General features: G+C 49.9%; 1 protein-coding gene across 1 annotated transcript; it reads left to right on the top strand.

Annotated features, from left to right (window-relative positions):
- On the top strand, nt 1–4,121 carry ARF6 (ADP ribosylation factor 6). Its single transcript, XM_062635595.1, has 2 exons — nt 1–155; nt 231–4,121. The coding sequence occupies exon 2, from the start codon at nt 613–615 to the stop codon at nt 1,138–1,140; it is 528 nt and encodes a 175-aa protein (XP_062491579.1). The 5' UTR covers nt 1–155; nt 231–612; the 3' UTR covers nt 1,141–4,121.
- The last annotated feature ends 11,772 nt before the right edge of the window (nt 4,122–15,893 follow it).

Genomic DNA, 15,893 nt, shown 5'->3' with positions numbered 1-15,893 from the left:
TGGCGCCGTTGGGCGGCTCGGGGCGGGGGCGGTGCGCGCAGGCGCGGTGCTGGCGGAGGGGAAGTGAGGCGGGCTCGCGCGGCGCCTTTTCCGGCGGTGCTGGCTGAGGGAGCGGCGCGCAGCGGAGCCGGCCCGAGCTCGCGGGCGGCCCTCAGGTAACTGCTGCCGGTTCCCTTCCTTCCTCCGTTCCGCCGCGCGCCTCGTCTCACGCTCTTTCCGTCCCTTTGCAGGCAGGACGCGGAGCCGCCGCCCCTGAGCCGGCATCCATGAGCTGAGGTGCCGGGGCGAGAGCCAAGGCAGGAGCCGGGCGGAGCCGCCGCCTCAGGCCCGGCGGAGGAGCGGAGCGTGGCGCGGCTCCTCTTCCGACGGCGCCCGGCCTTCACCGCCTCGCCAGGCCTCACCACCCTTCCCGCCCCGCTTCTTCCGCAGGCGCCCCATGCGCGGCCGGCGCTGAGCCCCGCCTGCCCTTGCCCCGACACCCTCCTCCCGCGCGGACCGGCCCTGCTCCGCTTCGGCCCCCGCCCCGCGCGGGCTGCTCGGGAGGGTCGGCGTTAGCCCTCCTCTCCCCCACCCCGCACCTCGGAGGCGCCGGGCCCCTTGGATGCCGCCGAGATGGGCAAGGTGCTGTCCAAGATCTTCGGTAACAAGGAGATGCGGATCCTGATGCTGGGTCTGGACGCGGCTGGTAAAACCACCATCCTGTACAAACTGAAACTGGGCCAGTCTGTCACCACCATCCCCACCGTGGGCTTCAACGTAGAGACGGTTACTTACAAAAACGTCAAGTTCAATGTGTGGGATGTCGGGGGCCAGGACAAGATCCGTCCCCTCTGGAGGCACTATTACACGGGCACGCAAGGGTTGATCTTTGTGGTGGACTGCGCCGATCGTGACCGCATCGACGAGGCCCGCCAGGAGCTACACCGCATTATCAACGACAGGGAGATGCGGGACGCCATCATCCTCATCTTCGCCAACAAGCAGGACCTGCCTGATGCCATGAAACCCCATGAAATCCAGGAGAAACTGGGCCTGACCCGAATCAGGGATAGGAATTGGTATGTGCAGCCCTCCTGTGCTACTACGGGGGATGGACTTTATGAAGGGCTGACATGGTTAACATCCAATTATAAATCCTAATGAGAGAACAACTATTTAGTCTACAAAGAATTAAAGAAAAAAAAAATAACCCACATGGCTTTCCAGAAGAATGATTCTCTACTGAAAAGTAAAACAAAAGCATCCATAGGATTATGATCAACTTTCTCCAGTTACCACCCTTTCCTTCTGCAGTCACGACTTGGATGGTTTCCTGTTTTAACTCTTGTTGCTCACGACTTGACTGGATTCCTGTTTTAACTCTTCTTGCTTGGCGTTAGGATGCTCTAATCTCCGAATGTGACATGAACACAAGCACTAGATGCTATGGCAGACTTCCAGCAAACAGGGGAAAGACACATTGTAGACTTGCTAAGTAACCTTTTTTTTTTTGTGTTTTCCTCTTCATAGCCCTTAAGATGGTTTGATTATTTTGGGGATGGTTGGGGGAGGGGTACCATTTTCAGTGTATGCTTTCTGGTTCTACTTTTTTGATTATATTTTTTTTTTCTTCTGTCACTTGCTGTAGATTGCTACTTTTTTGCATTCATGCAGAATATGTTGATAGGTCTGCATCATCTAGTAAACTGAAAATTATTGCTTAAAATCAAACTGCAGTCTGTCTTTTTATATTAAGGACTTTTTTAAAAAAAGTTCTGTTAACCTGCAAGTAGATAGTGACTCTCAGCCTGTCTTCACATCTCAGACTACTAATGAAACAAATCCGTGCCTCAGTGGCAGGTAGTGAGAATACCATTGTAACATGTTCAAAGTGCATATCAAGCATAATGTTTGCTAGGTAATGTAAGAACTGCTTTGAAATGTCAGCTGTGAAGTTCTGAACCATACATCATGCATGAGAAAGGATGCAAATAAGTTCCCCATACTACATAGCAATCATATAGCAAATAAGACATGAATGATGTAATAGTTCCAGGGTAGATACTGTTCAGTTTTCTTCTTGCATTGCAGACTTAAGCAATGTTTAGCTGCAGTTTTTACTACTCATGTCAGTCTCCAATTCAGTGCAAGATAGGTTCCTTCCAGAAAATGCAGCAATAACATGTAAGTGTTGAAGCAAGTTTTACTTCAAATTGCAGATGTTTAGGCAAAAATCTAGTAATGACTTGCCTGTCTTGTGATCAAGACAAATGGCTTTCATCTCAAGGCAGCTGAAGACATCTAAATATTAAAAGGATTTCTCATTCTTTCTGGCATGCACATAGCAGAGAAGATTTGGTTTGGATTTTTTTTTTTTTTTCCATTTTGTAGATTTGTGAAGGGGCAAGTTCCGTGCTCAGCTTTAGTTGAGCTCAGTAATTCTGACATCTGAATAATAACCATTTCAAGGAAATAGTTACTGGTTTAGTTTTCCAAGACTTGACTGAACTCGTGCAAGTAGTTGCAGTCTTTGCCATCTGTCTCAGTTGTTGCTGTAGTCCTGTAGGAAGGGAACTATGTTGGATGTCTGCAGCCCATTGAGTAGCTGCTAATGAGAGCTGGGAGGGGAGAGAGTATATGACTATGAATGTAAACTTCCATAATTAGTTCTTAAAGGGCAAACAGCTCATTTGCCATATCACAGTTTGCAGATGTGACTGGCAAAGAAAACCACCCAAAACAAGTATTAGTATAAAAAATCAAGTATTAATGCTGGGTGCAAAAAATGTTAAAGCAGCTGGTTCTTATTCAGCCTTAAGGATTAACTTCACATTTCCTCAAGGAGTTAAACTCAATTGGGGAATTCTAGGAATGTATGCTACACAACCAGAAGAAAATGGCTTTTTTTTTTTTTTCCCCCAAGGATACAAGTTTTACATGAAATTGGGGGCATTACACTACATTTCTGCAGTGTTCACTCTGCATGCTAAGTACATTGTATATGGAGCTCTTACCAAAGATGTATGGGAAGATAACAATACCGAATTCACTTCTGAAATGGAATGCTTTGGACCACTTAAAAGTTCCTTTAGAATATGGTTCCAAAAGACTTACCTTGATGTGGGTTGCAAATGGGACTGAATGGGTTCTTGACACTGGAAGACAGAGCATTGATTGACTGTAAGCCTTTGTGAGTTAGAGTCTGCTAAAGATTGATGTGGAATAACTCTTCAATATCAGCTTTGAAGAAGAGGAGGTGAGGGATTTTTTCCACTCAAGGCTTTTTGCCGTTGGAGTATCATTGCTCTATTTTCTAGCTGCCTTTTTTTTTTTTCTTTTTTTTTTTTCTGTTGGTGTAACTTAACAAATAGTGTGGTGGTATAAAGACTAAAAATACAAGAATATGGTTACTATTTTCTTCTGGAGCATAAATAAAATAGCCAAGCACAAAGTAAATGCCTAAACTGGAAAACTTGAAGCTGTATTAATGGTTCTTGAACTTTCTTAAATCTATCCTCAGTCAACATGGAAACTTCAATAACTTCATTCTTCATCTAAGTTGATTTACTACATTTTCAAGTGCTGGGGCAGACTTCTTTGCTAGACTTTGCATTAAGTTGAATTCACAATTTTGTATTTCCTTAGTAACTTTGTTAATCTCTTTTTTAGGTGAAAGGAAACTGATTATGCTTCTGTTTTTTTTTTTTATGTCTTTTTTGGGGGGCGTTGGGGGGGGAGAAAAAGTTACTGAACCATGTGGCAGAGACATCAAAAATAAATGGCCATTGCTACTGAACAAAGTATAAAGGTTTCACCTTCAACATGTTCTTTATAGGTTGTAGCTGAACCTCACCACGAACTAGTGGCTCTTGGGCAGTGAACATAGCCTGTAGGATCAAGTGGCAATCTGTAAGAAATCCTATGATTTAAAAACTGATCTGGAGTTTAAAATGCATCAATCAATTTGTGTTCATGTGAATTTATGGAGTAAGTTTTGAATGGCGTTAATCATGTCTGATAAGTGAATGAGTCTGTAGACTGTGATCTCCCTGACTAAAGTAAACAGGAATTTTGTGTTCTCAATATGGCTGTAGTGTTGGTAAAGAACTAATAAGCAGAAAATAAAGCAATTATACAGCGGAGCTCTCCTGGTATGTTACTTACACTTAATTATGAGAGAAACAGAAAGGGGCAATATGGTGCTGGCGTAGAGTGTTCTACCAGCATAAAGAGGTCTCTGTTCTGTATCTCACAGTTTTGAAAGCCTGTCTGTAATTCCTTTGAGACTTAGAGTAGCGACTGTTTTTATAAGTGGAAAGGATGATACTTCTTTAATACTCCCACTTGCAGTTAAAAGTCTTTAGCAAACTTTAGCATTGGATTTATGCTGCCTGGGCACTGGCCCTGTGTAAGTTGGGCAGGTGGCAGCTCTGTGAGGGCACAGAGGGACGGTCAGTGAGCGGGACAGTGCTGTGTTTCACAGGAGAAATGACTTGGTCGGAAATGGGAAGATGTTAGGCCAGTGTAGAAGATGCAGCAATGGACAGAGGGGTCAATGAGTGAATAGGGGTGCTTGTGGAGTGACAGACGTGGACTTGGGATGTCTTTGGTACCTGAATAGGATGTAAGTGGGCAGGTAAAAGGACTTTGGCAGGTGCAGTGGGGAATGCTGGGGGGGGGGGGGGGGCAGGACCTGAGCCGCAGGCTGGGTGTATGCAGCAGGCCATGGTTCCTGCAACAGCTGCCAGTCTGCAGGCCTAAGGAAGGGCAGTGGAGCACCAAGAAGCACCCACTGACCACAGCCCAAAGCTGGGCTGTCAGGCAGGGGCTTTGCAGTCAGAGGGCATGGTAGAGGGTTTGAGGGAACTCCTAGCTGGAACTGTCTCCTTGTTGCAAAGCTGTCGAGAATTGCCAGGAAACATTTTTCAGCCAGGTGGGAGTAGCTGTATGCATGTGCGGGGTGTCCACCGCAGCTATGACCCTCTGCAAAGCCCTTTCTTCAGGGTATTGAGGCTGGGCTCTGTCTACCTGAATGTCAGTTAAGGGTGTGGCTGTGTAAATGAACTTACTCTGACTTAATTAAACTACTTGGAGTTTGGAGACAAAGCTCCAGAAGAGTAAACTCATGTCTCTTCCGTTGTAGTAGTCATTTTTCAAAATGTCAGCACTCACTGTTTTAAATCGGACCTTTGTCACAGCAGCAGTTAGCGTGACTCCGGAGAGCACCCTTCCTGAATGGCACCGTGACTCACACTGCAGCAGGGCTTTCCTCCCCCAGTCACAGGGCTCTGGTCCTCGTAGACACGGCTTGGAAAAAATATGCCTGCCATCCCTAATTGGAAATTAACCCTGCTAATATGATAGTGCTCCCAAAGGAATGGCTCTCGGTTTAACAAAAATATAATGAATTGCATAGTCAAAGCAGCTGGCCACAAGATCCATGGTAGCTGGTTTCTCTGATGGACCCTGAAGTGTTATTTCCCGTGTTGCAAATGGGAGAAGTGACTGCCCAGGGTGGAGATCTTGTTCTGGAGTGTGGAAGCAGCCTTGGTGTGGGCACTGTGACTTCCTGCTAATGCATGGTTGTGCTTTTTATCTTGGATTTGTTCCTAATAACTGTCCAGCCTGGAATCACCTTGGCTTTGGTGCTTTCTGGAGAATAAAGTTTTACCCTCGCTTTGTGGGGAAGTGTCAGTTTTCAGGGGCTGTTGGTGAGTTAGTGTCATCTCCGCTTACTAACTCTTCCTCTTCCTGAGCACGACACCGGCACCAGTGCTGCTGAGGTCTGTGTTTCAGAGTTAATGTCTGAGCAGACATGCTCAGGATTTAGGGCCAAGGTGGATGACTTGAGCACCACAGGCAATCTCACTTTCAAACTCTGGAGCACCGCAGAGTAATTTTAGCCCTACCATCAGTTCTGAAGGGGTGAAGCGGGTGAGTCAGAGCCCTGTGGAGCTCAGCAGCAGTGAGGGGTGCGTCCCCAACAAGCGCCTGCCGGGAACTTGTGTGAAAGGCAGCTTTTTATAGGCAGTAAGCTGGGTATGTGGTGTATTGTCCAGGAAGTCGCTTTTCTCTTGCTTAAGAACAGGTATCTCTGGCCTCCTTAAACAAAGGGAAGGGAGGAAAGAAAAAAGTAAGATGTGAGTCATCTGCTGAGCTCTCCAGGCTGAGGCTCACAGGGGTTTAACAGGCTCTGGCCTTTGCTCTTCGCCTCAAGAGAAACGTTTTCCCTTCCAGAGTATGCACTTTGCTCCTCTGTTACTGGCTGCTTTAGTTGGAGCTCCTAGGACAGCACTAGTTAGAAAAATACTGAAGTATAATTTAATGGGTATCTGGTTTGGAGAGATGGAGATTGATAACGCTTGGAGATTGATAACACTTGAAACACCTTCCTTTCCTTAGGAGTATTCAGATGAGGGGGTTCTGCCATCAACTCCTGGCTCAGTGTAGGTACCCCTTGTCCCCCAGCTGCCTTTCAGACTTGGTGCAAACTCAGTGGATAAAAAGAGAAAAGGAGGAAGCCGAGGTATAGACAATGGTCTGAACTCTTGATGTTATTTTGGTGTTTGTGCCTAGAATGAATACCTTGTTTGAAATACAATGGGGGTGGTGCTGCTGGGGCCAGGCACCTGCTTCATCCTGAAGTTTCTTTCTGATGGAGCAGGAGGGAAGGTTTTGTGTCTTTTCATTGCAGGAGAAGAACACTCATGGAGAGCTGCACCAAGGCCCTGCACTGTATGCAGCGTTGTGTGGCTGTGGCATGGGAGTGTACTCTCATTTCACATTTTGGAAGGGGAAAAGTGAAAGACTTCCAGACAGCTTATGCTGCATTTGGCTTTCCTACACCAGTTTGTAGCCTCTCTGGTTCCAGGAGAGTAGGACAGGCGGGTGGGCTGCTGGCAGACATTGTCAGCAGGGGAAGTTGTTTTCCCAGCCACAAGTAGGACTGCTTGAGAGGACTTTACTGCTCTTTGTGCCTGAGCTGCAGTGGTGCCTGTCCCTGAGCCTGTGAGGGTCCATCAGAAGAAGGTACATCATGGGGAAAGACACAGGCAGCCAGCCTCCAGCACCTGCCTGGATCATCACTGCTGGGGATAGAGGAGTGGAGGAAAGTGTCCAGACCCAACACCAGCCTTGAAATACCACTGACGTGCATTTAAATCTGGTATTCGAAGAACAAACACGTTACATGAAAGGTGGGAGTTACATGGCTTTGCAGTGCTGGGATAAGTCTTCAAGGTGGAACTGACAGCAGTGCCAGGGCCTGGTGCTGATAGCTTCGAACGCGGAAGTAACGTTTGCTTGGCATACTTGCTTGGAAGGAGACTTTGTACTTTGTGTGTGTGGAACATGGGGTTGTGTAGTCCTTGTGCTGTTAATAGTTGCTGCTTTTGCCCTGAGAAGCTTTGTAATTACATTCATTTTGAAAATGGGGGGCTGTTGTGGAGCAGGCACTAACCCTGTGGCTGGTAGCTTTTGGCTGCCACCCATCAGCAGACCGAGGGGCGCTCATGCAGTTATCCCATTAGCTTAACATCTGCCAGAATGCCCTTTCCCCACAGGGGCTAGATTAGTCTGGAACTGACCCAGCTCTCCAGGAAGCTTTTCCTATCGCATACTTGTGGCTTTCAATCTGCTGCCCTAACTGTAACCAAACCCAGTGCCTGCCGTTCACTGTAGAGCAGGAAGTTTTTGCAAGCAAAGAAGTGATTTGGCTCTACCTTTCTCTCCAAAACGAGTTTGTCTGTTCAAATTGCATCATGTTTAAATATTCAAATTACATCCTATATATCACATAGATACTCATATTTTTGATCACAAGGGTTGTTTTGACTGCAATAACCTGCACTGGACTGGTTTTCACATCAGCACCAAAACCAAAAGCACTTCAAGGGGAAGGTGAGGAGCAGCAGCGGGCCAGACGCTGCTGGTGTGCTTGATTTCTTTTTGATGCCTGATAGAAAGGTTTGGGACAAGCTTCCCCAGCACCTGCTTGTGGAAGGACAAGCCAAGCTCAGCAAGGGCTGATGTGAAAGTAGCTGGCGTCCAGCTCTTCATTGTGGAAGGCATTGAATTGCTGCCAACGAGCTGTTCCTGGATCTCGCTGTGGCTCATCTTACAACCTTGGACTAGTTAATGAATTCAAAGTCCTACAGCCATTGCCTCCAAACATCTTGAGCATGTGGTGTGTGTGAGCCAGGGTCACCATCAGCTGGGCTGGAATGCTGTTGTCTGAGTACTGGTGATGCTCCAGGGCTGCTCCTGCCAGCTTCCTGCTGCTGCAAAGTCACCTTTCTGCTTTGCACCTGCTTCTGGCCACCTTTGCTTCTGGCTCTCTTAAGGGTGGGATGGAAATATTTCAGACCAGGCAGTGGTACGTTCCCCCTTAAGTAATGCTGTCTGCAGTCTTGCAGCTGAAATTCCAGGATCTCTGCTCCTGCCTTACCAGTTTGTTTGATACCTAATGAAGAAATGATCTTCTGCATCTTCTCCTTGATACAGTACCAAAGCTTCCCAGCTTTTGTTTCCTTCTTGGACCTTATTAAAGATTTATGAAGGGGGCTGCATCATCCCATGAGGGTGAGCTGAAGCTTTCCTACCTTGTTTGAAATTGCCAGTGGGTTTTCCTTACCCAAGGCCTCCAGGTCATAGCCTGAAACCTCTTGCTCCAACACACTGCATGCTATTGCTTGTAGTTGCTTCTCTACCATGCTGGTGTCCCCCCAGCCCCACTGTGCCATGGGCGTGCCTTGGGGGAGAAGGGGCTCCACAGCTTCTCCTTCCCTTCTTCCAGGCTCTCCAGCAGCTTCTGCTGCTGCTCTTGGTCCTCCTGAAAATGCTCCAAGTAGTGAAACTGGTTAATCACATTGACGCTGAAGGAATGCTGGCATCCGAGCAGGATCTGTGGATTAACTCGTTCTACCCGGTGTTTGTCAACTTTCGGCAGCCTGATGCATTATTCAGCAGCTGAGCTGCTTTTGGGCATTTGGAAAAACTGGAGCTTCCTAACACTTGAGGGTTTTATGAATTGACGTCTCTGCTCCAAAGCTCGCAGCTTCCTCCTCTCTTGGATTGCTAATGAACCAGAGGCTGCATAACACTGAGACCCAGAATGTTTTGCTGCCAGTTCCTGTAGTTTGGAGAGGAGGCCTGTGGCAAGCAGGCTTACTCCTGAGCAATGACCCACCTCCCAGTGACCACCTTGAAAGAAAGGCACTACTTAAGGCATCCGATCTGAGGTTGTGTTTAACATCTGTCAACTCCACAGCATCCCCAGGTTGACAAAAACATGGGCTGCAGCACCAAGAAAGGCTCCAGGACAGCCACGCCGCAGCGCGTGGGTATGAACCAGCCTGCTTCCAAACCTGCAGTTCAAGCCAGGGCGCTTGCAGATGACAGATAGGGAGGGTGAGGTGACTAATGAAGAATAAATACCCTGTTGCACCCTTCTCATAGGCAGTGATGTCTCAACACATCAATGGCAGATACAGGGAAATAGGAGGGAGGCACAGCTGGTTCCATCAGCCATGGTTTTCTTTTGTCTACAGGTGTAGGAGAAAATAGGGAAAGGCAGAAGCTGTGGTAGCTGGGATGCTCCTGGGGGAGGCAGGGGATGGGGGACGGGATGAGGGCTGCATGGAGAATGGTGGGGGTGGGACAGCACTGGGCAGAGAGGCAGAGCAGTTCCTGGAGGGAGGCTCTCTTCTTCAAATGTGATTATTTCCATTGGTTTCAATGTCAAAACCTGGGTTGCTGCAACCTTTCCCATACTGCAATGACACCTTTGAGTTTGTGCCAGTGGAAGGCACTTGCAGGGCCATCAGGTCCGAGACAACGATTTTCCATGGTCTCTGATATTTCAAGGTACTGCAGAGCAGTTGTTGTCAGAGCCTGTTCCTCATTTTGGAAACATAATTGAAATTATGCAAATGCTGGTGCAGCACCAGAGGGTGACTGATGCGCTTAGTGCCCCAGAGCAGCACTGCTCAGAGGGGAAGCTGCTTTAGCACAAAGGCCCTGCACTGGTCAGGGAGAGGGTCAGCCCTGCTCCTGCCACAGCTACTGCTCCCACCAGCACCTGTGCCAAGAGTCTGATCCTGCTCCAACGATGCTCAGAGCACAGTGCAGAGCTCACCACATCCATGCCAAAGCACTCAGCGCTTGGAGCACTGACGCCGTTGCTCAGCCACCTCAGCATTGACAGAAGCCGTGGTGGTCAGGGTCTGGGGCTGCTTTGGGAGTGTGGGGTGGTTGAGCCTGTGCAATGCAGACTTGGGGAAAGTGGAAGCTGGAGCACGAGGCTTGAGGAGCCAGAGCAAAGCTCTCCCTGTGAGGCTGCTCTTTGGGATGCAGCCCTCCAGAAACCCCACCCTGCCCCGATATGTGGTGGGGCACAAGTCCAAGGATGGTGCCTGGATCCAGTTACTGTTCAGACCTGGGATATGGTTCAGATGCTGCCCTGCTGACCTGGCCCTGGGAAGGAGCAAGCCCTGGCTGGGTGAGGTGCTCTCGGCCACCCTTTGGCTGAGCGGCACTGAAGCTGTGCCAGTTCTTTGCATCTCAGTCATGATGGCCAGCAGCGGAAGGGTGACTAATAAAGTCCAGGCTTGTGGGAGAAGCTGGCTCGGGGGCATCTTGATAGTGCTCTTAGAGCAGGATCCTGGGAGGAGCCCTCGTGGTGCACAAAGTCCTTCTGCAGAGATCTGCAAGAAGGGGGAGGATTTTGCTGAACTAAAAGCACTTCCCCCCCCCCCATCCAGGCCTTCCCAACCGTGCATCCCTCAGCGGTTCCTCTTTTAGCACCATGTCTCCTAAAAAAAAAGTGTTGACTGCAGCTTTTCTGGAGGCTGCAGCGCTCTCGCGTTGGATAACGCACAGCTTTTCCCCAGCCTCCTTCTGCAGCGGTTCTTGGGCTCAATGCAATCTTTTCCGGTCTGATCGCATGGCCAAGGAATGTATGTGCATATACAGTGTGTGTCTGGAGTAAGTTAAGTGCCAACAGCGAGGCTTTCACGAGCAGCATGAAGGAAAAAATGATGCTCAGGTTGCCGCTTCCCCTTTGGATGTGGGATGGCGACCTGGCAGGCGATGGGCTGCTCCGTCCCAACCTCAGCGTCTCTGCCTGCATCATGGGTGCACAGCAGAGATTTCTGCCTCTCCACGGTCAATAAAATCTTTGCCAACTGGAACAAAAATATTAAACCCGGTTGGCTTGGAAGGTAATGTTGGCTAATAAATAAACAGGGTTGAAAAAAACCCTAGGTGATCCAGTGTTGCAAATAAGCATTGTCATTCAGTGCTCCCTGCGAGACACTGTGGAAGGGTGCGGAGGGTGACAATAGTAATTAAGAAAGCAATTAATACTAGAAGTGAAGTTGCCTCCCAAAGACACCAGGAAATCCAGACTACAGCTGTGCTGGCATTGCTTATCCTGGCAATGACCTTGCCTGTGCTAGAAGGAGGTTGTGCGTGGCACATTGATTTGCAGGCTCCTGCTCCAAGTTCCAGATTGGGGTTTGTCATCCCCCAACAGGTCCAAGACCTCTCTATTGGCTTTGGTGGGATCTGTGCTGCCCTCTCCCTCCTACCAAAATGTGGCTGGGAAGTGCCAGCTGGGCTGGAGGAGCAGGGGGACCAGCAGCTCTTTCCCCCTGATCCAGTGCAGTGGAGCTCCCCGAGCATCTTTCCACGCCAGCTGCTTTGTCAGCTTGGAGCTCTTGGAAAAAAGAACGAGATGATGTTGCTGTAGCAGAGCCAACATCTAACACACTCAGCTTGGCTGTGTTCCATGTGTGGGGCCATGGTCAAGCACAGTGCTGGATCCAAACTACCTTTAAATGTAGATCTAAATTAGATCTAAATCTAATTCTGCACATGGGGTGAGTTCATCCACCCCCTGCTCCACATTGCTGGAGACAGCCATTGTGCCCCAGCGCAGCACCACAGCATTGATGTTGCCAAAAGGCATATCAGAGGTCTCCATGTGTGTATCCCACACCCAACCCGGTCTCTGCAGGGACAAATGAAACCAGAGCAGAGTGGCTGGGAAAATCAGCAGCAGGGCAGAGATGCAGCAGGGGGGACCCCCTTCTGTACCTGTCTGTCTGGTTTTTGTATTTGTATCTCCCAGTGTAAAGTCCTGCTGGCAGCAACATGCAAACATGAGAACAGCAAAAACGCTGTTTTCTGCCTTTGCCTTTGCATGTTTCGAGAACAAAAAAACCCCAAATGACTGCTGCGAGCTTAAATTGCAAAGGTTTATATATATTGGTGCTTGAAGGATGCCCAGCTAAAAGCATCCCCTTCTTGGGATGTTTAACCACTGCTGGTGTCTGCAGAGAACCTGGCACTTGCTCAGACCACAGAGGAGATGGGGATGTTTGTGAGCAAGGACTGCAGAGCTCAGCCTGGTCCTGCACAGACTTCCCAAACCTGAGGCCTGTATGGACATGGTGTTTTAATCGAGGGCAAAACTTTTGCACTCAAGCCACAGCACCCCATTTTTTGCCTAAACTAAAGCCTCTTTATGCTGCTAGATGGCTTCTGGGGAGGTCATGGAAAGGAAAAAGGGCTCTGAGGTGGCTTCTGGTGCTGTTGGGTGGTTTTATTTTGGGCAGACATGCCAGCCTTATTTGGTTTGTGGTATTCCCAGGCATTGGATCTGGGCACTTCTGCCTTTTCTTTACGTGAGTGTGGATCCTTGGAAGCACCCCCCGATCTCAGAAGCTCTGTCTTCTCAGCAGCAGCCCTTCTCTTCCCCAAATATTCCCCCAAAAAAGCTCTCACAGCTCTGGCTGCCCAACAGCGTTTGCAGGGCGTTGCCTGAAGGCCTTTCCACTGAATTACATAGAACGCTTGGGTTTGGGTTGATGGTTTGGTGGTTTTTGTCTTGGCAGGAAATCTGTTGCCAAGCAATATAGCCATGACCCTGCTTTCTCCTCCCAAACCAAGACCTAAAAACACGTGTATGTCTACAAATATCTAACACACCCAAAGTGGGGTCGCTGGAGGCCGGATCACAGGTATCTGGTGGAAAAGTTTTTGGTGGGGTTGGGAGAAGGTTTTCCTTCTGTTTTCCAGAGTCTGAAAAGTTGGAAGTGGAGAACTGTTCCATCCTGGTGACAACGAGAAATATGGGGGATCCTGAGAAACCCTAAGGGGTCCTACACGGAGGCAGCTCTGAGCTCTCCCCATGGTTTTACACACATTGTGTGTACAGTCTCCTGGACAGCCTGTTGTGTAAAAACATCCGGTTTTCCCGCAACAGAAGGGTGCTGTGATGCACGGACCAGCCCTGGCACAGAGCCCTTCTGTGTGGGGAGTGTGTGTCAAATCTCAGCGCTGCAAACCAAAGAGCAAACATCAGTGCCTGCAATCGCACCGCTCCTCACTCAATGGTGCCCACACAACGCCAGCGGGTGTAGATTAACAATGGGGTCAATATTGACCCACGTCCCACACTCAGGGGGCTGACAGTGCCCATCTGCTCCTTGGGAAAGCTCTGCTGGGAACGGCAGCACTGACCCCGTGGCTGACTTTGGCCCTGGTGCCGAGGAGCATCACCCGCACTGCAGTCCTGGGTGGGATGCCATGGACAGCCAGGCTGACACCCCAAAACACAGTGCGGAGGGTTTCCACACAGCAAGCCAGAGGGATACCAAGTTTTCCTGATTTTTATCCCAGCTGTTTGGCTTTGGCGGGAAATCACAGCGGCATGCTTTCCTCATTAATCGCCATCATGTTTTCCAGAGAGAGCCTCAGTCTGCAAGGCTGCAAATTATTCTCCTTTCTCAGCTGAGGTTGCTGCAGGAGCATTGATTTAATGGGGTATCAACAAGCCCCCATTTCCCACCCAGAGCCTGCACAGGCATGGAGATGTCCCATCCTGCACTGCCACCCGTGTCCCACCCCACATCTTCCCTTCTTTTATCTCTCAACTGTGTCTTACACGTAACATGCAGCAAAACCAAAAGCAAGGCCAGCCGTGCCTGTAGCGCCTGCGGGATGTGGCTCTGCAAACTCCCCATGCCCAGTGACCCAGGGCAGGCTGTGATCAGGGGCAGGAAGACGTTGAGCTCAGGAGCAAACCCTAACTTCAGCACAAGGATCGGCTGATGGCGCCAAGGGTTTCACCAGCCTGGGTGTGTGCACGAAGGCAGGCTGTGATTTGCATTGCCAGATCACAAGCTGCTTTTAAAGGATGTGACCTAATTAAGTTTCAGCTCTTTTCAATATGATTTTCATACCTCCATGGCTTTTCTTGACCTGTGTAACCAGCCTCCCCAGCAGGGACGTTTTGGGCTTGGAAGCGGAAGAGGAGAAAACATCCGAATTCCCCTCTGGGAGCAGCTGTGGAGACAGACATTGAGGTCTTTCCAAAGCCCCTCTATGCTCCCAAATGTCACTTTCTTGCTGTGAAGCCAATGGGCTCACAGGGCTCTCCCTGTCCCTGCAAAACAGAGATGGGCTCAGTGGGTACGGACTCCCAGGGCTGGCCACAAGTACTTTTCTTCCCCAAACCAGCTGATTTGTGCAGGAGAAATTTTCTTTGGAAAAGTTTCCTTCCCAGGGCTCAGGGTTGGGTCTTATACAAGATGCCTCATATACAGGATGCCTCAAGATGGGACCCATCAGACCCCGTTACCCTATCAGGGCTCTGAAAGTCCAAGGTGCAGCCAACCATCCCTTGCAACCAGACCTTCCCATGAGGCTTTTAAAACCCAGCAAACATTGCTCTGAGTCTTAATTTTCCCCGTAGGAATGTTCAGAGAGGGCCCGTTCACGGGCAAATGTCCCTGAGGAGGGCATCCCGGTGTTTTTTGGGTGGATGGGTGGAATGCCCTGCACTTCCCCATTATTATGGCAAGGGTGAGAGCTGCATTTTTGTGCATGTGTTGATAAATCGAGCCTGTTCTGCACGGCTGATTTGCCCTCCAATTAATTAAGGACATTCTTCACTTCCCCTCGCAATTAGTATAAAGAAAACCAATTAACTCCTGCACGGTGGACGCCGAGCGCCGCTTTCCTCAGCACAAAGCTCTGCTGCTCTCCCATGTTTCGATACAGTCCAAACCCTGCTGCCAAAAGCCATTTGTCAGGCTGAAAACAGCCCCTGTGCCTGGTGCACGCCAGCGTGTGACACCACAGCCATGTGCTGTAGCCCAGTCCCTATGGGAGTGCCCGGGTTTGCCCCTGGTGAATCATGTTCTCAGCTTTGCTGAACACCGCTGACATTGGGGCTCGGCCACAAACTGGGGATTTAAGTGTAAAAGGAGATTTCTTGAGGCTTCCTGGCCATCCCTGGGCATGCCAGCACCTGCATCTCCCCTCTGCCCGCTACTCCCGTGCTGTGCCAGCCACATGCAATGCCGTGCCATGGTGTTCGCTTTGCCCAGCACCTGGAGCAAGCCAGCAATGGGCACAAGGGGCACCTCCGCTTCCCCCTCATCCCCTCTGCCCCTCGTTCTCCTTTTCTTATGGCTGAAGCCGGCTGGGAGCCGCAGGGTGCTCTCATGGTGTGCATGCCCCAGCAGCTACGCCCGTAAACCCCGCCATGAGGTGCGGCAGGAATTACCTGTTCCCAGACTGCTCAGACTTGCCCTGCACGGCTTGGGCTGTCCCGAGCAGCTCCCTGGATCCCCCCCCCCCCCGCAGACAAGTTTGGATCTCACATGATGTTCTGGCTGCACCTTCTCCTCCCAGCAGCAGCTTTGCCGCCCCGGGGCAGCAGGACAGCGGCAGCAGGGCCAAGCTGTGCTCTCTCTCCAGATTCCCCAGATCAGTACAGGAGGATGTGTCTGGTGGGAGAGGGCAGCGGAGCCCCATGGGGGTGAGGGGTGAGCGGTGGCATGGGCTGGCCTGGCTCACGCAGCACCAATGAGTCCCTGGGATTTGCTCCTGGGATTCCCTGTCGC

The sequence above is a fragment of the Pezoporus occidentalis genome, unplaced genomic scaffold (genome assembly GCF_034315485.1).
Source record: "Pezoporus occidentalis ecotype Australia unplaced genomic scaffold, CSIRO_AGI_Poc_V1 ctg46, whole genome shotgun sequence".
In the NCBI taxonomy this organism is placed as follows: Eukaryota; Metazoa; Chordata; class Aves; order Psittaciformes; family Psittacidae; genus Pezoporus; species Pezoporus occidentalis.
This window is presented reverse-complemented; position numbering and strand designations above follow the sequence as displayed.